This window comes from Notothenia rossii (genome assembly GCF_949606895.1).
Source record: "Notothenia rossii genome assembly, chromosome: 3".
Classification (NCBI taxonomy): Eukaryota; Metazoa; Chordata; class Actinopteri; order Perciformes; family Nototheniidae; genus Notothenia; species Notothenia rossii.
In genome coordinates this window covers 84,683,886-84,705,245 of record NC_136901.1, presented here as the reverse complement: position 1 = coordinate 84,705,245, position 21,360 = coordinate 84,683,886, and the positions used below count along the sequence as shown (strand labels likewise).

The 21,360-nt window shown below is 40.4% G+C and overlaps 1 protein-coding gene across 1 annotated transcript in view; it reads left to right on the top strand.

The window, feature by feature from the left end:
* The window catches only part of slit3 (slit homolog 3), a 228,619-nt gene that overhangs the window by 22,324 nt on the left and 184,935 nt on the right, over nucleotides 1-21,360 (top strand). Inside the window, exon 4 of the mRNA XM_079671338.1 lies at nucleotides 2,773-2,844. Within this exon, the coding sequence (XP_079527464.1) occupies nucleotides 2,773-2,844 (72 nt within the window). The remainder of the gene's footprint in view (nucleotides 1-2,772; nucleotides 2,845-21,360) is intronic.

Here is a 21,360-nt window from a genome sequence, read left to right as displayed (position 1 = left end):
GTTAGACACTATCCCCCTAAACAAATCTACATCATTTTTAAAGCTTTTCTTAAAGCTGCCTTTTAGATGATGTTCCATACATTGGAGCTGCGATATTGGTGGTCTTTAACTGATGAGGACAGCATTTCTAAATGTAGGACTTGGCTGTCTTAACAGTGTTGAATTCACATTGCTGGTCTTAGACAGGAGCTGCGACTTTCCTCACTGATATGATAATGTCTGTTTCTTATGCTATTTCATTTGCTACTCTCCCCAAAACTGCAAAAGGTGATCAGCTTTGACCACCTGGGAATATACAGATTTCAATATTTAATCTGCTATTAAGAAGATAATTCAGATTTTTGAAAAGAAAGGCAGAGAGGGAGATGTGTTCACGTCCATGTGACCAAGACATACGGAGGGACACAAACACTTAATTGAGTACAGGTGATAGCAAACGTGGATTGGCAGCAACATGTGTTACTCTAAATGGAGTTCACACATCTGATAGTGAAAGTGAGAGGTGATGGGCGGCTTTAATGTTAAAAGGCTCTTTAATGCGGTGTGTCAGGAAGGGTCAGAGGTGAGGGGTCATTGGAGAGAAGAGATGAGGAGGCAACATAGCTGTTAGTCCAAACTCACACATGACATTATGTTTCATTTATCTAAGACATTGTGCAGTTTCCATATATTAACAACTAAATACATATTAAACGCATCACGTGGTGTGTTAAGTGATTTATTCACCTTTAGTCTTTTTCATTGATGGAAGACATTAAAGAGAATAGGTCTGCTGTGATTTATATTTTTCACTTAAAATGCTTTTTTAAAAATGCTTAGTTGACAGGGTCTCTGATGTTGGGGCTGTCAGGGTTAGAGTTCAGAGGTGAGAGGTGGCAGTGCAGAGTCTGTGAGATTTATGACGTCACAATGTGAAAAACATGGATCTTAGTTGGTCATCTCCTTTGGTTTAGACAAGCATGGGTGTCAACACATGAAATATGAAGTAATCGATATGATCATTTTCATCACATGTGGTCATTTAAAGAGACAAAAGAAGACTTCGGCAGAGCACATTTTTTTGTCTTATGTTAGATTTTTAATGATGAACATTTAGTACAAATAAGGGGTTTTTAAAGATTTGAGTTCTCACTTTTTCTTCCTTACAGAAATGTATAATACGGTTGAATTTTGAGGTCTTATAGGTCTATTGAGATGAGCTGTCTTAAGCCTCCAAACCATTTCTGCTCAACTTTACGGTGATTCTGACTAATACGTCTGATTTTCCAAATTTAACAAATATAGTGCTTATTGACTTGTGGTCTGGACTATTTCAAATGTTCCAAGCAGAAGAAACTCGTCATTTTTATTTGAAAACTCACAAAGGAGTCTTCTATTAGAAACCATAACTATTTTATAAAACATCTTAAAATGACTCATAAATGTAACAGAAGCCGATCGCTTTCGTACACTCCGTTATTTCCTAGGAGCAAGGGTCAATTATTTAAAATGGTGGATATCTGTTTTTTGGACTGCGGCTCTCTTTCCGTTGGTGCACACAGAAGTGAAAGTCAGGGACTCATTATCGTTATCACAGGGGTGAAAAGGTTGGTGTCTGTGTCTTCTCCAGCCCAGATTCTACTTTGTGACCCCCTGACCCCCCCCCCCCCTCCTTTTCCCATTCATGCCTCGTTTCTCAGCCAAAAGCTTTAGTAGCTTGATAACACTTTCACTCCCTCTCCTCTCGCTGTCCTCATCTATCTCTTCTCCAGCCGACCCCACCCTCGTCTGCACCCACACACACACCAGCAGACACATCATTCAACCTTAAACACTCTATCTCTCACATTACCCGGACACACATGTCTTCCTGTTGGTCAACACCGTTCTGTCACTCTCTCCATCTTCCTCTCATTCCCCTGCAAATAATTGCCATGTGTTCATTTCATGCTCAGTTCAACGCGATCAATCGAGGAATGGTATTTCCTATTTAAATTTAGGAAGCAATAGGATGTTTTCATTTCATATTAGTTTGGATACAGTCCCATTTTATAGGAGAAATGCCCCCAAAAGTTATATTAAACGTTTGAAATTTGACCAAGATGAAGAAACCACAGAGTTAGTGATGCTGAACAGAGACTATTAAATTGCAGAACACTGCGTTCAGATGTTCTCAAATAAGAGTTGTCATGAACTTGTTTTAGTGATAATATAGTTACTGATCTGCACACTAATGAAAGCCAGGCTATGTGGCTTTTATTTTTTGTTGAATAAATAAGTGCAGAGGGATAACAACTCATGCTTATTTTCTGGTATTCTTGTATGTCTTGAGGCTGCACAAAACTAGCTGATGTACACCATTGACCTTCTATAACCTTCCTCTTGATTGGCCTTGCCCCCAATTTAAGCATTGAAATTGTCTTTAATCCATGCATGATGAACATCTGCCAACATCCCACATTTTGTATCACTTTTTCACATATCAGCTTTGCAAGTCTCTTTGGAGAGCTTACAGCACGATAACCTGTAACTGACACACAGGCTAAACACAGCGTGATAGCCTGTAGGTCACGATCACAGGAAACTAGGCAGACATTCCCATGAGTTTGACCTCTGAACCATGAACCCGCTGACCTTCAAGGTGATCCAGTTGCCTGGTTAGTGATAGTTCAGTCAACACAAAGCATGAGTCTGAGTGATTTATGGGTTGTTTATCCTTTTGAGGTTTGTATTTGAGATTTATAAAGTGAAACCATTTTAATTTAACTATATTTCCTTTATTTTTCCCTCTAGTCGCATCAACAGAAACAAACTCCTGTTCCTCCCAGAGCTTCTCTTCCAGTCCAACCCCAAACTCGGACGACTGTGAGTACACCTTTCTCGTTTTTCCATCTCTCCATCCCAATCTCCCACCTTTTTCTCTGGCTCTCTCTCCCTGTCACTCTCTCCCAGCCCTTTTCTGTCTTTGTTTGATGTGTTACATGATCCATTTGAAAACAAGGCCACAGTGCAATGTCAGAACTTTGATCCGGGTGGAGGGTTCAAGTCCCTCTCCAGGTGACACAGTGCCGCTCTGTGCCCCTGTGGAGAGGTGAAAAGGAGTGTGTGTGTGTGTGTGTGTGTGTGCGCACAATTTAAAGAGGTGAAAGTGGGCCTGGAGCGAATGTTTTGTTTGGACCTGGGAGGAATTTTTATTCGGGGAATATGGAGTTTTCCCAGATCATTCGGAGTGTAAGAGCAGGTCATACTGATGCAGAGAGCCTCCCACTTACACTCCTTCTCTCTCGTTTTCATCCCACATTCCCAGACATACTCTCTCTCTCTCTCTCTCTCTCTCTCTCTCTCTCTCTCTCTCTCGGATTCAGTCCCATCGGTTCACCCACCCCATTTCCTTTCCTTCCCCTGTGCTCTCTCTGTCTGCACTCTTTCTTTCCACTCAGGTTTTCTATTTCTCTTATCCACAGAGAGTCTCTGTCAGCTTAGGTTGAAGGTTGAAACACCTTCTAAACTTTATGGCTGTTTATATTGGACTGCCTTCAAGTAAAGTTAGAGGTAGACACTCGGTGTAAGTGTGTGTGTGTGTGTGTGTGTGTGTGTGTGTGTGTGTGTGTGTGTGTGTGTGTGTGTGTGCACGTGCCTCAAGTGCATGCTTTTTTTTTTTTTCTTGTGGGCACTCATTTTTTGTATGTGTTCTTGAGCTTATTTAATATATATGTGTAAATCTGTGCCTGTAATCCACCTTGATATACTGTGTGTGTGTGTGTGTGTGTGTGTGTTTGTGTGTGTGTGTGTGTGTGTGTGTGTGTGTGTGTGTGTGTGTGTGTGTGTGTGTGTGTGTGTGTGTGTGTGTGTGTGTGTGTGTGTGTGTGTGTGTGTGTGTGTGTGTGTGTGTTGTGAGGATATGGAATACCAGCACTGGGACATTAAACCTCTCGCTTCCCTCACTTTCTTTTATAATGTTTCCATGAGGCAGAACGCCTTGGAAGCCACTGTGACCTTTCTATGCTGTGAAAGTATATTCTTCTGTGAATGGTCTTTTTTGGCATTATTGAAGTTTAAGCTGATTTAGGAGATCAAACAAGGAATTGCAAACAAAGACTACAGGAACAATCAACTGATGAGCTTTTGAGTATCACACACTCAATACCTGTAGCCTAAAAGAAGGGGTTTGCTTCCTCGCAATGAGCCAGCTTATCCTCGCAACAGTGTAAAATAAATTTGATGCAGCAGAGAGCCAGAGTCATTGCAGTTCATTATGTGTTTGAATATATCAACATGTTCTAAGAAATGTTTTAAAGCACCCAGGACTCACATTTTTGCCAAGACATGACTTAATACACGATACACGTTTAAAAGCTTTGCCTGGAAGTAGCAGATTAAGTGATTTATTGGTGGAGCAGGATTGTTAAGGCCACTCAGATGACAAGGATTGGTGATAAATTATGAGTGTTGGAGGAGTTTCTGAACAATATTTCAATTTTTTTATATTAACCTTTGACTCCATTAAAATCTATTCTTGATACCGTCCTGTTTGAAGAAGAACTTACACTCTTTCTCAGCCATCTTTCAGACCCACAGTCAGACAGTGTATTTCAAATAAACCCTGACATCTACAGGACATTGCCTTTTCTGTCCGCAGTATACTTTCTTTAACATTAACATTTATTTCATCTTCAATAAAATATAGATCAGAGCTGTCCAAAGAAAACTGTGTACCACCATATTTTCTCAACTCATGGATGAAGTGCTGTTTTGTGGGTTTAGAAAATTCTCCAATTTGTGAGCCAGAAAAAAAACATCAAACAGAAAAGGTTTTTCTTATAACATAAAAAGTAGATGTGTTGTAACACAATGTTTTCATTGGACAGTGATGACATGCCCTTTAGGCTTGCAATCTACTGAGCACAACTTAATGGAACATTTTTAAAGAATGTCTTTCAATAACATCACTGTTTTTGAAACAGAGTGAAGGAACAATTACAGTAATAATAATAATCGTGGTTCACGATGATGACAATAAATTGTGTTTTCTCCAGTGCTTTCTCGTGTGTTGGCAGAAAAACCACAGAGGGATGAAATCTTCTCAGTGGGGTGTACACTGTGAAACCTCCATTTAAGCAGATCGTGTGTTTTATATATGTGTGGTGATGCGTGATGTATTGCTGAAGACAGCAAAGTAGACTGTTATGGCTGCAAGCAAATTGTCATTTACGTCAACTGTGGCTTCCAGGATCACACACAGTCTAAACCCCCCCCCCCCATGTGAAAATCAGGGAAACACACAGTGACGGATGCAAACACATGCAAACTGACTTACTCCATCACACACTCCATCATGCACACTCTCACTCTGTTGACTTATTTCTTGCAACCCTTTCTATTCATGAGTGAGTCTTATTTCCACTACCGCCTGTATTACTCTTCTATAAAACCCGTTATTGGTCTCGATAGCTCTTATTTATCGCCGGTCAAATATGGATCCCTATAGAGCTCTCCGACAACTCGGTACGAGAATGGAAAGGGAGGAACGTGATCCAAACTTAACATTATAAATCTCATGTTCTTTATATCCCTACTTTGCCATCAGCAAAATCTAAATTACAGTGTCTGCAGTTTCTTCCTGCATTTACTTCTTTCCACTTTTCTCGTCTTTCTTGTCCATATTTCTGGATAGATATCTACATAGATTCTTTCTTAAAGTGGCGGCGATGTAGAAAGCCAGGTATGTAGAGTAGAGAGCGTGTAAGATAGAAAGACAGGGGAAGGAGAAACGGAGCTAGAATGACAAGAGAAAAGAGCAAAAGTTGGAGGGCGGGAGACTAAAAGAGAGAAAAACAGCAGGGGAGTAAGCGGGAGGAGACAGGGAGGTTTTGCTGGTGGCTTTCTGGTTTGGGTTCGTAACCTTCCTCTCTGTCAGCCTCGGTTAGATATTAAATGATGGCAGTGTGATAGGAATTACCTCTTAACCCTCCTATTAAAACCCTGTGGTCTGAGGTTTGGAGAGGGGAGGAGAAGGAAGGAGCTGGACTAGCATTAAGGGGAAAAAAGGCATGGGTCGGAGGCTTGAGGAGGGTGGAAGGTGAAGGCAAGAGGTATCAGGCGGGATAATAGTTTTTACCAAAGTCTTGTATCCTGACGAGATGAAGGAAGCATATCATTCCAGGATAAAATCAAGGTTGGCGTTGTGTCTTATTGGAACATTTTGTAATTGAGCAGTACATGTAGAGTGCTTGACGAAGACAAATGAACAATAGGTATTGGGGAGGTCATGCAAAGGAGGAAGATGGATTTATGAAAGGATGCTGGTGGATAGATGGATGGAGGCAGGGGAGTCCTAGTGACCCTACTAGGTGCTCAGCAGGGGGGAGAGAAAACAAAGATAGGGTTGGTGAGATAGATGGATTGTGGACTGGAGTCTGTGGGTTTCAGTGTGTGCAGTCTGTGGTCGTATCCCCCCGCAGTTTGCAGAGACTGTGGTCGCACAGCACATGCACCCAGACACACACTCAAGATGAAGCTCCGAGTTGAATATATTTACTAGAAAAGCAATGAATTTCTGGTTTGAAAAGCAACAATCATGATGGCTCAGATGGAAAATGTAAGCCATTGGGTTTGAGGGCTTTTTTGCACCAGTGCACATCACAGCGTATCGGTGAGGTTTACTTTGCTAAGTGACTCTATGGCTGCTAGTCTCCTGTCTAATAACACTGACCCAGACTGAGCCTCATCCTGTTATCTTCACTTTCTGCTCTGGTAGTTGCTGCGTGTGTGCGCATGTTTTATGTGTGCATGCCTGTGAAAGTGTGTGTGTATCTGTTGCGTGCAGAGCCCCCACCGTGCATCTGAACCAGCGCTGGTTTACTGCCAGTGATACTCATGAAGCAGAATCATTCCCCCCCCATTAAAGCAGCTCATGTTACACTTGATTGGTTTGCATGAGAGGAGACGGGTGCGATGAAGAAGAAAAATGAGAGTAACATCAGACTCGAGAGATATTTCCCCTTCTCCTTCACCACTAGGAGGGCCTCGGATGCTCAATCTTACATAGGAGTAGAACTTTGACCATGTTTCAACATTTATGGACACTGAAGTAAAAGCATTGTCTGGCTGTCACGATGCAAGGCTTTTGTATATTTGATGCGATGTTATCTCAAACACAAATGCTGATATATGACATTCACTACACTTTGTGCTTCAACGACCTGCTGGAATCTACTGTTTAAAGCAAGACAGCAACTTAACATGACTTATGTAGTAATCAGTTGTCTTCTACTTGTGCTACTGTTACGCAATGTTTTAAAATTGTATACAGACTTTTTGTTTGTTTTTTGTTGCTTAATTGAAGGGAAAGCTCCCGTCTTGAGGGATGCGTGAGAAGTCGTTAATTCAATCAAAGTGTCCTTCAGAATGATGCTTAATCTCTACATCTTCACTCACTATGGTCCAACCTGGACAACAACATTAGGTAAAAATCCCCCAAAAGTTAAATTCTAGCTATCGGCAGGTAAAGAAAAGAGATAGCTGTGGGGGAGTGAATCTAGATTAAACAAAATGAGGTAAAATGGCCTCCAAGAGTGTTATTAATAAACAACTAATCAAAACCTGGATGGTTGCCAGTCCAAACCCCTGCACTGAGGAGGGGATGTAACGAGACCAGCTCACCATTAGGTTACCCTTGAGCAAGGCACTTAACCTCTAAATGCTTCAGTGGAGCTCCCAGATGTGAAAGTGTGGTCCCTCCCCAGGTACTGTAAACATAACTTTACTAGTTAAATCAGGAGAAAGAAGCTGGACAGAGAGAGGAATGAGAGGCTTGAGGGGGGCTGAAGGGAGCGGGGGGTCATTTGAGATGTCTTTTCCTCCTAATTAAGTTAATGGAGAAAGACGAGGAGGTTGCCTTTAATCTTGGCTAATTGTCCATTTAGAGGCGACTGCCATAGTTTACCTGCTGGAATGTTACGGTTAGTGTTACAGGAAGTGGGTGTACTCAGTGCGTCCAGTGATTGGCTGCTATAGACGAGGCCTCAGTGGCGATTGGTGGGATTGGTCTGGAAGGGTGAGGGGTGAACACCAACTGCCTGAACTCATGTGCGTCTCATCTTTTTCATCATAGGCTTGTTTGCTCATTGACTTTCTTTCCCTTTTTCCTCTTTTTTCATGTGTGATCCCTTTCTGTTAAACACTAACAGTACAAACAGCTCTTTTGTTTGCATTGCTGACAGGAATTATAAGATTGTTTTTTCGTCACTAGTCTTTTGGCCCTTGTTTGTTTTTCACGCCACAGGGGGCTGGCGGGAAACAAAAAACTCTCACACACTCACACACACACACACACACACACACACACACACACACACACACACACACACACACACACACACACACACACACACACACACACACACACACACACACACACACACACACACACACACACACACACACATATTTATCTGACTCTCACGCCACCTTCCCTGCTGATTTCATTAAGCTCTGGATGCAGTATTTAGTGTGTTTGTGTGTGTGTGTGTGTGTGTGGTGTGTGTGTGTGTTTGTGTGTGTGCGTGCGTGCGTGCGTGCGTGCGTGCGTGCGTGCGTGCGTGCGTGCGTGTGTGTGCATGCGTCAGTGTGTGTGTTGATGCATGGTAGACTTTACACTAAACCACACACTCACGACAGAACTTCCTAATAATTAAACATGACTCAGGAGTACAAACCATAGTATGCAGCTGCACCACAAGGCTTGAAGGGCCTGACACGCAGCTGCACCACAGGACCCATACACAGCAGTACACTGTGTGTTAGTTTTTCAGTGAATCAATCTTACTTACCTTCAATCCTAATGTCATACTAAGAATTACTGTTGCAAAAATATGCCAGTAGGTTTAAATGGCACTAAGTTATGGATTCAAACTGCACCAGGAAGCTCATAGGCCTCAGGGATAGAGCTGCACCACAGGGCCAACGCTGACATTTTCTGGTATTCAGGGAAGGTAAGACCTTTTCAGAGGAAACCTGACCAGAGCTTTTCTCAAATAGTGCTGCTTTTAGCTGCTTTTGTGTGTTAGTAGGTGTGTCTCTGTTTGTGTATGCGTGTGTGTGTGTCTGTGTGTTCCCACAGCCTACACAGCAGTGCGATTTTGTCCCAAGACATATTTAGATAAATACACGCTTGCAGATACTGAAAACCAAGAGGGAGAGAGAGCCACAGTGAGGGAACGAAGGAGACGGTTAATGATATCGAGATATGTTGAGAGATTTGTAAAATGTGATATAAAGTTAATTAAATGTGAGTTGTTGTTAACCCTAACCCTTCTACAACATCATCACAAATTGAAATCCTACAATGTGATATGATTGGGGGATTAAACAAACCGGATTATTCCAGTGACATTTCTCCATTACAAAGTCGATCTCATGGCGATTGAAATGCGTCTTAGGCTTCTTACAAGTATAGGTGTGCAATACAAAGATTTCAGACAGGGGAGTTATAACTGGAACTGTGTTTATCTATTATATCTTATTCTAAGTATCCCTCTGTTTATACAGTCTCCCACACTGAAACTTTGAAATGTTTATGAATAAGAATGTAAAAGCTAAGTTTGTTCCTCTTGCCGTGAGACTAGTTAAGAAGTCAAAGTTACAGTAAGTGTGTGCGTAGGCCTATGTGTGTCTTTCAATGAGGTGGTGAGAATATAACAAGCCAATGTGTTTCTTCGCAGGAGGAATGTATCAACCATGCTGTCTTAAAGTTCACAGCATCAACACCTTTCCCTTTCAGCTGCCTACAGTTCTTTAGCGGCTAGCTAGCTAGCTCGCTGCAGGGCCAGAACCTGTGAAATGTTAGTGGGAGGCTGGGGGCCTGTAGATTTTTTTCTTTTTCATGGCAAAGAATTTTTATGTGCTTACACCGAAATAGCACAGAGGCTAAATGTGGAAGTAATTTAATCTACCAAATAAAGGTGAGTTGGTTGGGGGAAGTAGCCACGGAGCTGCACACATAGTTAAAACTTGCCAACCTTCCCATTTGTGTGCCTGCATTAGCTTATGTGCATGATTGTGAGGTTTCATGTCTTGCATGTGCAATTAAGGTATATGAATATGGATGTGCAGCATCTATGTATACCTATGCTAAATGTGTATACATAGTTCAGTAATTTGTGTCTCTGCTTGCGTCGGCATATTTGCTTATATGTTTGTATACGTTGTGCATTTGTTTGTACAAGACTTCTTAAATGCATGTATCTGGCTTTGCTTTGTGTGTGTAAGCTTGCGTATATGTGTGTGTGTCTACATATATTTAAGAGAGAGGAAAACTTGGTATGGAGCCAAATGCACTCCACAGTGTTTGTTTAATCACAATTTAGGTTTACATGAGAACGCTAATCAAAAACAGACTTGGTTCCCTGGAAGGTTTGAGGAGGAGAAAGTGAGGGATGGAGGAGAGAAGTGAGTTAAAGGAGGCGCTGGATGTGGAGGCATGAAGGGAATGGGAGGAGGAGGAGAAGAGAGACAGTTAACCTATGTGACAGGTGAGGACAGGAGGAGGGGGAAAGGAAACCATTAAATAAGAAATGAGTGATGATTGGAGGCTGGATGAGAAAAACAGGCTTGTACACACTGTAAGTAGGAGCTTTAAGAGAAGCTTTTGTTGATTGTTGAGCATGTTTCCTTCCTTACAGATTGGAGTAATGATCTGGCTCTGATTTTAGATGCTTTATTTTCCTTAAGGGATTTTTCTAAAAAGCTTGGCAACTGGCATACGTCCTGTGCCCTATGTGTATGTGTGTGTGTGTTGTGTGGTGGTTTTTAAGTAGTTAAAGTACAATGGAGTCGTGTACACACTATACTCCATCACTGACAAAAGTCAAGCCACAAAACAAATGTAATGCCCCCCATAATTACATTAATGTGTAAACTATAATAGAAAAGGCAGGATATTTTTTCAGGAAAAGGTTTCAGTTTTATTTTGGTTGCACTTTGTAAAGTGAATCTCCAGACTGCCTATATTACACATTACATTAGTGGGTAGAAAGAAAGACTTGTGAGGCAAATTCATTGATGTTTTGCAGAGTTATCTAATACTGACATTAATATTTGGTGATAGGGTTCAAATAGAACACTTTTGGTCAAACGCAACATATAGGCATGTGTGTGAGCGTTCATATCAACTTTCTTAAGATTGCAGAAATTAAAGTTTATTAAATTGTTGTAAATCATCTGTGTGTGTTTTAAAGAGACTTTGTGGGAGGTCGAAATGGCTCCTTATTCATTGTTGACCTTTATTATGGCTACCAGCTACATAGTTGAAACTGGCCAGTGTCACACTAACACACACACACAGGCAGACATATGTTGGTGTCTAGAGAGTCATACTGTTGGTGTTTGGGACTTCAAGTGAATGTGTGCATGTCAGATGTTAGACTTGTGATTTATGCTGTTTAAGTAATGTCTGATTGTTACAAATGAGCTCAAACTGTTATTATTGCTCTGGTGCAATCAGAGTCACACACTCACACACAAATGGAATGACCCACAAACACTCTCTGTATCTAACTGTCACACAAACAGTGACAGAAACACTACAGATATACACATCGACCCATGCTCTTTGGAGAGACACAAACAAACATGTCGCTCTGTCCTTCGTTCCTCATCTGTCTCACTGTCATACAAACACATTGACTTTGCACATTTCAAAAAACATATATCAACCAAGAAATGTACTTTCCTTGTATGCAGCTCCTCTAGGGAATGAATATATCAATACAAATGGCATCAATATGTTCCCTTAACTATACTAGGCAGACTAAAAAGTTGGGTAGGACTTTTTGTAGGGCTGTTTTCATAATTGTATGGATAATAGAGATTACTTTCTGTCCATTGGTAAACATTGGAGTTCCCCAAGGCACTATTCTCGGGCCTTTTTGGTTTAATATGTTCTTGCACCCCCTAGCTCTTATAATAGAAAACATGATTGTGAGGAGGACGGAGATTTATATATAACAATATCACCAGGTGACGTCGGCCACTTACAAGCGCTAACTGCTTTGGTCAATTTAGTGATTGGATACTTCTTTTGGTTTATACTATAAATCACTGAAATCTTTTGGGCCAAAACACATTTCTGATCTGCTGCTACGTTTAACCGCCTGGACCTCCCAGGTCGTCTGGTACAGGTCTGCTAACTGTTCACACAATAAGTTTAGTCACAACTAAACACGCAGAAGCAGTATTCAGTTATTATGTAACACATTACTGGAACAAACTACCAGGAAATGTGAGGGCTGCTCAAACTCTCTGTTCTTTCTCAGGGTTTTATGTAACCGTAATACCCTTTGTCTTATGTTAAGACATAACATGCTCAGACTTTACCTAATAACACATACAAAAATGGGAAAATATTCTTGCTAAACTGCAGTGTCATGCAGTGAACTGTGTGTAAAGGATTGTCTGTTTGTAATTACGTTACTATGGTGTAATATGCTGAATATAGAGATGTAACTAACTCTGAAAGCTGGAAGCTTTTACATCATCCATGTACCATTGTATGAGTCAACAGCAACAATAACTAACATAAACCACACGATGCAACATTTTAACATCAATACATCATGTCTACATTGAGGCTGAAACATAAGAATAAACACTGCAAACTATAAAGCTCACCACCGGGTAGATTGGCAGCTTCTACCCCGTCTTGATTTGGCTGGAAGTCTCCGGGATTGCTTTATTGTTCAAAAGTAGAGGGGGGTGCAGCTGCTCTTCCAAAAAAAAAGAGTTTTAGATGGCAGTGGAAGATACAAGATTGAGTTAGGAATATTAAATAAATCATTTCCAACACTACTATTCTTTTGAGAGAATATCTTTGATGGATCAGCCAAAGACCCTCTAAGCAGTGGGTTTAATGGGAAATGTGATCTTTATTTTAGAACTGATATACCAGAGGCCACCAATCATGTTGATGTTCATGGTAAGAGAGCTATCACATTAAATTGACATTTAAAATAAAGTATGTCCAGCATATTGATTTGTGTGGTACACATTGCACCTTTAACCTTTTAGAGTGATGTTGTTTGAAATACTGCTGATTACTAAAGCATTATCTGGTGATGTGTGTCGCACAGTGCACAAAATCACTAAAGTTGAAACAACAAATATTCCCTTTTGCAAGAACCGTGTTCATCTCTTCAGAAAAGATCCAGAGAAGTCAAGGAAGTGAGGCTGGTGTTGAAACACCTTGCAATTTGTGTTGGTTCTTCCTTTTGAATGACACCTATCTGTTCAGTGTTTAAAATGATAACAACAAACAGTAGAGTTTATTTTGGGAGATCTTAAAAGCTATACATTCAGTAGGCGTAAAGTGGTAATGATGGTTTGGAGTGAGAAATATGACTGTACTTTCATTGTCTGAGTGCAATCCTGCCTTTATTGTCATTATCTTGAAGCGTGACTGTAAATAACATGAAGTCATGTGATAAAGACATTGAACACATATTTAAAAAAATCTAATAAATGACAGAGATTTGGATTTACGGTGCTTATATTGTGTAAGACGGACAGGGAGAGGAGAATGAAGATAGAGGAAATGAAAGACTCAGCAGTAGGAGAGAGAGAGGGAGAGAGTCAGCCACATGAATGGGGTGAGAGGAGATTCAACCAGGCCTCCTCTAAATACAGAGCGCCACAAAGCCACTTTAAAACCTGTAGAGATATATTTATACTTCACACATAAATACACACAGACGCACACAGTTCGCCGTGTGCAGTTTCATCGTTGTTACTTCTCTCTGTGTCTCTCTCTATCTCTCTAGTTATTATGTAACATTTGGGGCTCCACCAGGTCAACTTAAAAGCACATTTTTTAACTTAAACTTGGCTATACTTAAATCAGTTTACGGAAATAATGTGGGATTTCTTGTATCTACAAATCTTCCAAATGGATCCAGGTCTCATCATTTATGTTGCACAATAGGGCTGAATGAGTGCAGGCCCAAATAAATACGTGACACAAATCTCCTTTTTAGGAATTCAAATGTAAAGATAACCGAGTGGAAATGAGGCTGCGGTTATTTTTAGGTTGAGAAAGATAATTAAAGATCCTAAAAAGCCATGACAGTTTGTGTATGTTGTTCAAATTGAGTTTCAAACAAGAGGGTTTATCTTGTTTGGGTTCAAAATTCTTCTCACGACTGAAACTGTGTGCAGACGTCACTGTGTGTGTGTGTTTCTGTGAAAGAGAGACGTGCTATTAGCTATTGTGTTTGTGCTAGTGTGAACTAAACAACTCTAGCAGGAATTTTATATTTAAACAAAGAAATATGAAACCATGAGACAGATCCTCAAAGCCTCCTCTGCTCTTTCTTCCTCGCTTCTTCTTTTTTATTTTCAGTTTTTCAGACATTGTTTTCAACAGGTCAACTCATTTATACGCAGGGTAGGGTTAACGGATGGTTACGGATCACTTTATGAATGTGTGTTTGGAATTATTTGTGTTGTTTGTTCAGCAGGGGCATCTGCTTTTGCACTTTAAATTGACTGTGTGTAAGAGTTTAACCATCATTAGAAAAGCAATGTGTCTTTCGCCATTGTCAGATATTCCCTTGCTGCATTTAAATAAATAGCACAACTCCAATAAGGTAAACACAGCTTGAAAGCTCACACACTATTAACACTTGTCAAAACAAATGTAAAGTTTGTAGAGGGAGGGATGAAAGAAGAAAAATGTACATTGAGACGACTAAAGCAGAAAAGCACAATACACTAAGAGAAAAAGAAAAGGATTGTGTTTCTGCTCCCCATGCACATTTTGTTTTCTGTAAACTTTTCATCCTGTACTTCGGTCACTTTTACAAGCGCAGCGTGACGCTTGTGGTATAACCTCGTGGTATAACCTCGTGGCCTTCTGTGTGTCTCCGCGTGCCTGTGATAGGTTTGTGCTTTGGTCCAAGACAATAGACTCCAGTGGCCTGCCCGCTAATTAGTAGCTTAGCTTTATAAGGCCACCAAGTCACCACAGCCTCTCCAGTATAACACAAAGAAACTGTTGCACATCCAACTATCACACTTTTCTTACTTTATAAAACTGCTGCAAAGTTGCTCTCGCTTGGCCTAGTCTTTTGGAAATTCTGCAGCTCTTATAGTGAACTTTGGGACACTATTTCCCATAAAACTAATGCTTCATCAATCAGTCAAATTTGATGTAGCAGAATATCACAAATACATGTTTGTCTCAGGCCGTTGACAGTGTGTACAGGAAATGACACCCTCTGTCCTTCGACCATTAAGAACACAAGTAAAAACAAACATTAAAAAAAACACTAAGCTCCTAAAAACCATAGAGGGTTAAGAAACATCAGGAAGAGAAACACCTTCTGTTACGGTTGAGTGAATGAAGCAGGACCCAAATGCAGATAACTCTGATTAACCTTTATTTCAAGGATAATGAAAAATAACTTGGACAAAACAGAACACTCACCGGTGAACTCAGGCACAAACAAAAGACGAACCAACACTGAACACAGGAAGAGACTAGACTAAATACAGGGAGGGGTAACCACAAGACGAGAAACAGCCGGGCAGGGGAGGAGAAACACAAGGGCGACAGGTGAACACAATCAGACAATTAGACACACCAGGGAAACTAACGACAGGGGAAAGACACAGGAAGAAAGACCAGACAATATACCAAGAGGAAAACATGACATGGAGAACAGCAAAACACCCTAAACATACAAAACTACAAACGTGACATAACATAAGAATCCTGACACCTTCCTGGGATACCTTCTCCCAGGAAGGAAAGACATGCAAAAGCTCTCATGTGCATAGATTAAAAGGATAGTACATTTAGACAATCCTAATGACAAAGTTGATCATGTGAATGTTTAAAAAAAGATGAATCCAGTAGGATGTCATAACTCTTCCATGTGCCTCAAAAAACAGTTTATAGTTTCAGTCTATAATGTTAACATGAATAAAGTAAGAAAAAAACCCTCCTAATTGAAACCTTCACTTTGAGCGTTCTGTTATAAACAGATCCGTCCACTGGTTTTTATGGCACCTCCCTCAGGTTAAGTTGTATAATTTTGGAAGTGCTGTTTTTGCCTTGAAGACTGTACATTGAGATGGATAAATAAAAACAATAATCAAATTCAGAATGTGGCAGGAATAAAATAGCATCTGGGCGAGGGTTTTTGATTGCACAGCAGGTTTTATTTCAGACGCGGACGTACATTTTTCTGTTTTTACCACAGCCACATACCAGATTGTTCATTATATTTTTGGATAAATAGAAACCTTGTGTTGGCTCTGAGTGAAATAAAAACTAATTTACGACCCCACTAAGTGGTAGAAGCTGTAGCTTTGTTGCTGTCAAAAAAGAATGGATATACAGTATGTGTGTATGGTTATCCATAATTACAAAGAAAGTTGATGAAGCCTGAAATAGGAAAATAATACAGAGACACAAACATAAATAAATAAATGATACAGGTCAAACATATTCTGTGTTGCTGGTATTCAGGATGTTCTGGTTTCAGTAAAAAAAGGAGTTTCAACAGGTAGTTGCCCGAAAAACAAACAGAGACAGAATCAGCGTGAGAGAGAAAGAAAAACAAATTTCAAATGCCAGCATGAGATGATGATTATAGCAGAGGGGTGTTTGAAGTGTGGAAGAGTTTGTCTCCACTGCTGAACATCAACAAACAGCTGGCTGCAGTTACCAACACTGACAAAAGAGAAATAAACTGTGGAGATAGAGATGCATACCGAGAGAGCCAGAAAGAGGACAATGATCACAACAGAAACAAAGACAGGGAGGCAAGAGAGAGACAGGATGAAAGAGGAAAGTTCCTGCAAGAAATTAGACGGTGAAAAAATGACAGACTATATAACAAAGTTAGAAAGCAGTACACTGTGATTGATGGAAATCTGAATCCACATTAACATGCATTTAGTCAATAGATTCCTGTCAAATCCAGACTTACATCTCAGCTCAGAAATCATATTTGGAGTCATTAGTTATTTTTTTGTGAGACAGGCTTTTGGACATACTTCAATGTTCATTTTTAATATTTTTCTTGAAATATTCAAACCCACAACGCAGTGATAAAAATAATTAGGAATTTAATGGGTTTTCCTTAGAGCATCACTTTGTCACAAATACTCAGAAAACTACACTTTTCGACTCATTTGTCTGACCTTCAACGCAAATTATTTTTGATTCTGAGGATGCAGCATTGTGTAAGATGATCTCCTTTCCTCTCTGTTATCACAGATTTTCCATGACTGCAGTATTTGTCATACATATGCAAACATGCAAAAATGCTGAATGGAAAATTGCCTAAACATCTGCATGTCCAAGAAACTAGCTTTGAACAGTTGAGATATATCTGAGGAAATCTGGTTTCTATAACTCCCTTCCTCCTTTAGTTAAATCAGATTTCTTGTTTATATAATTTAAAAAGAAATCGGATGACTTTGTACTTCAGAAAGCCTTGAGTAACCCGGTTATTTATTACATGTAAATGCACTAATGCAGGAGATAGAGACACGGCCAAAAAACGATCTCAGGAAAAAGAACAAGAGAAAGCAACAGGCTGACAGACAGAGAAAACGGAGAAAAAGAGAGTTTAATAACACAGACATGAACACATGTGAGATGGAGAATGTCTGGGAGGCTGTAGCTGGGCGAGGAGGAAATGACAAAGCGAGCTCCTGAAACACAGACACAGACGGAGAGAGGGAGATCAAGAACCAAAGGGAGGGAGAGCAAATAAATGCCGACACCAGTTAGTATCAGCGATAGACCAAGCTAAATAAACGGCTGCAGGCGTCAAGTGGTGCTGAGGCTACTGGAGTCCGCACCACCCACTGCCTGGTGGCTACTTTCAAGTGGTCACTTCACAGATGATGTCACTAGCCGCTCCTTGGCTGCATTTCCTCTAGACGGCTGCAATTTAGCTCCTCCAGCTCAGCCACTGGATTAACGTGCTGATTCACACCAGATTCGTCCAACCAAGCAGACCTGGTAGCACTACAGTATGTGTAGCATTTTACCATCAGTAAGTCATTAGCGTGATACATTTGGGTCATTCCTTTACCTTGCAAACATGTCACATCACAGAGCGAGGCTGGCAGTTTCCTCCTTTATTTTGTAATTTTATTGATTTTCCATTTTCTCTCTCTGATTAACAAGGCCCGAGATAATGTAATTTTTTTTTCTGGAAACAGAGGGTTACATCAAACAACCTGACGTAGCTGTGATCGCTCTGTGATAGTCTGGAGGGAATTGAAATGAATCAAACCCACTACCACAACTGCCGGTGATCAAACTGTCTGTCATGTCACCGTTTTATGACACTGTTTGGGAGGAAAAGACAATTTTCTGGGAAAAGGAAGGAAAAAAAACGGGTCCCTCTTTGTAGGCAGACACAGCGTCTGTTCTTTACAAGGTGTTGGACACACTGCTGAGGAACTGTTGGCTGACAAGAGCATGAACATGTGTAGACACACACACACACACACACACACACACACACACACACACACACACACACACGCACACACACACACACACACACACACACACACACACACACACACACACACACACACACACACACACACACACACACACACGCACACACACACACACACACACACACACGCACACACACACACACGCGCACTTAAACACATTTATGCCACCTCACTGACAAGGTGCTCACTGATCCTGCCTTCCTGCATGTGTGTGTGTGTGTGTGTGTGTGTGTGTGTGTGTGTGTGTGTGTGTGTGTTTGTATGTGTTTGAGTTTCTTACACCACAATGGTGCCAGCCACAGATCAAACATGTGTGTCACTTTGTCTGGTAGATTGCACATGTATTTAAAGCCAATTAAATCAGATCCCGTAATCAGGTTGCATGAACAAGTCTATTGGCAAACCTATTAAATAATGCTGTCAATACAGATGTATTCAAAGCAAAAAACAAGAGACCTCTCTTGTGTTTTACTTTAAATCATCGGGCTACTTGCACACTTAAGATATACTGACGATAAGTGTTTGTACCATTTGGTTCAATGTTACTCATAGTTAGGTGTGCCTTTTCTTATTCACTCTCTGACTCCTCTCATTCTTGCCCCTTCTCCGGCATATTTGGCATTTCTTCCATATTTGCTGTGAGTGAATCAAGCCTGAGTCACCCAGACATGTGGCTTTCATTAAAGCGTCTTTGTGGTGTTATTAAGATGAGCGAATTCACACATGCGAGCACAAATACACAAACACAGACAGGGGAACATATGGACGTTCATCCTCAGGAATCTGCGGCGCATCTGGTTATTTTGTTTTATAAAAGGTGTCCTGGCATTGTTGGAGGGGATAAACTTTATGTGTGTGTTTTGTCTTTGAGAGGAGTTATTTTCTCCCCATGAGTAAACAACACAACATTAGAGTAAACACATGTAATTGTGCAGAAAGCTCACTGTCAACAGCTTAATGGCAGAACCTCTTCAGATTCATCTCATAAAGAAACTGGGGGACAACCTAAATGAAAAATAAAACAAATATTAAGCTGACGCTTTTATCTGGACTAGTAACAAGGGGTGCAAGAAACTTTTAAGATATGTGTGGACTAAATAGTAAACTGAGTATTAGATTAGGGATCTAGGCGTCATGCTATATATATACAGTATATATATATATATATACAACAATATACATTTCTGTTAGTCTGTTGAGGGTTGAAGGGGAGTTGAGCTTTCTTTGGACCAGTCATAATTGAAGGAAATGGTGTACATAAAGTGGGAGATGGTTACGTTCTTGTACACAAATCAGCTACTTAAAATCCCCAAGGGTTGATGCTTAATTTATTTGCAGAGAAAATGTTGTACGTTTCCCAACAAGATGGCTTAACAAGTCTAACTTAAACCACTGGCAAAACTTCTGTCTGTTCCAAATCATCCAAATGCAGTGCTTTACATCAAGTTATAGTTTTGCGTATTTTTTAGCTGATCTGCTGATGATATGATCAAAAGCTCTGCAGGGGTTACTAAATGTACTGTATCTTTCTATGTTTTTTCAAGATCAAGAATGAACTGTGAAACTCGACATAAATGCAGTTATATTCTTGTTGCCAGCTTCATATCACTGCTTCACCGACCTTGAACTGACTTCGACCAGATCAGACACTCAAACTCTGAAAGCCCGCAGACTCCTCTGCACAGATTGTCATTGTTATTTGAAAGATGCAACAAGAAGGACAGAAAATCAAGAGGCGTCACTGACGTCACAACCGTTCACACACAAAGGATTGTGGGAGGTATAGAGGCGGGAACAATCTAACATTGTTGGCTTCAACAAACCACAAAAGATGCCAGATATTTGTGTGTATGCATTTGTGTTTATCATATTTTTTGTGGCTTTGTGTGTGCTTGCTTCTGCCATTTTATGTGTGTTTGAGTGCGATGACAAGCAATAGATTGCGGTCATAGCTGCACTCCGAGGCTGTTCTGATTTTAATTAGCACTGTCTCGTTAACACACACTCACACAGTTACACACTCCTTCCTGGAAATCCGAGGACCTACCGCACACAGATATGGATTATATTTTAGATGACGGGAATAAGGCTTTGAACACACACAGAAACACTCTTTGGGGCCCTGATACCCACTCTCTTTGGAAAGCCTGCAAAGTCTAGAGTGGCAGACGTGTGTGTGTGTGTGTGTCGTCTACATTTGAGCAATATGTTTTGTGTGTATGAGTTCCACTCTCATCATCTATAACATATCAGTGTGTATAATTACAGGCCTCCGGTTGGCCAAAAAACATCTTCTGGAGTCAATTGGAGTGTCAAAGTATTCAACTTAGAAAACGCAACAGCATGTTTCAGCAAAGCAGTCATCATCGTCGTCATCGTCTGTGATTTTCTTCATCATGAACATTTGTTTCATTTTTTTAAAGAAACGTTTATCTTCTCTTAAGATGAACAACCCTCTGTCTTTTTATTATTCAGTTTAGTCTTTTAAGCTGACACTTAAGCCACATGTGCTCTAAGGTAATAAAACCTTAAAGTGACAAGTTATTTTCAAGTACAAGTTTTTCCTTAAACATTTCACAGATACAATTTAAATTGGGACTACATATGTCACGATGCAGGACTTTTATGAATTTTAACCATGCATATCTATTGATATGTCTTAGATTCTCACTTTGAAAACTTAAAAAACAATTTTTTAGTACCAAAGACAGAAACATAGATGACATAATTAGATTTTCTTTTGTGAAATTCTCCTTTTGTCTTATCGGCTTTTGGTTTGTCGATAAAGGAGAGTGTTTGCCAGTGGCGAGCCGTGACTTTTATACCATAATTTCACAA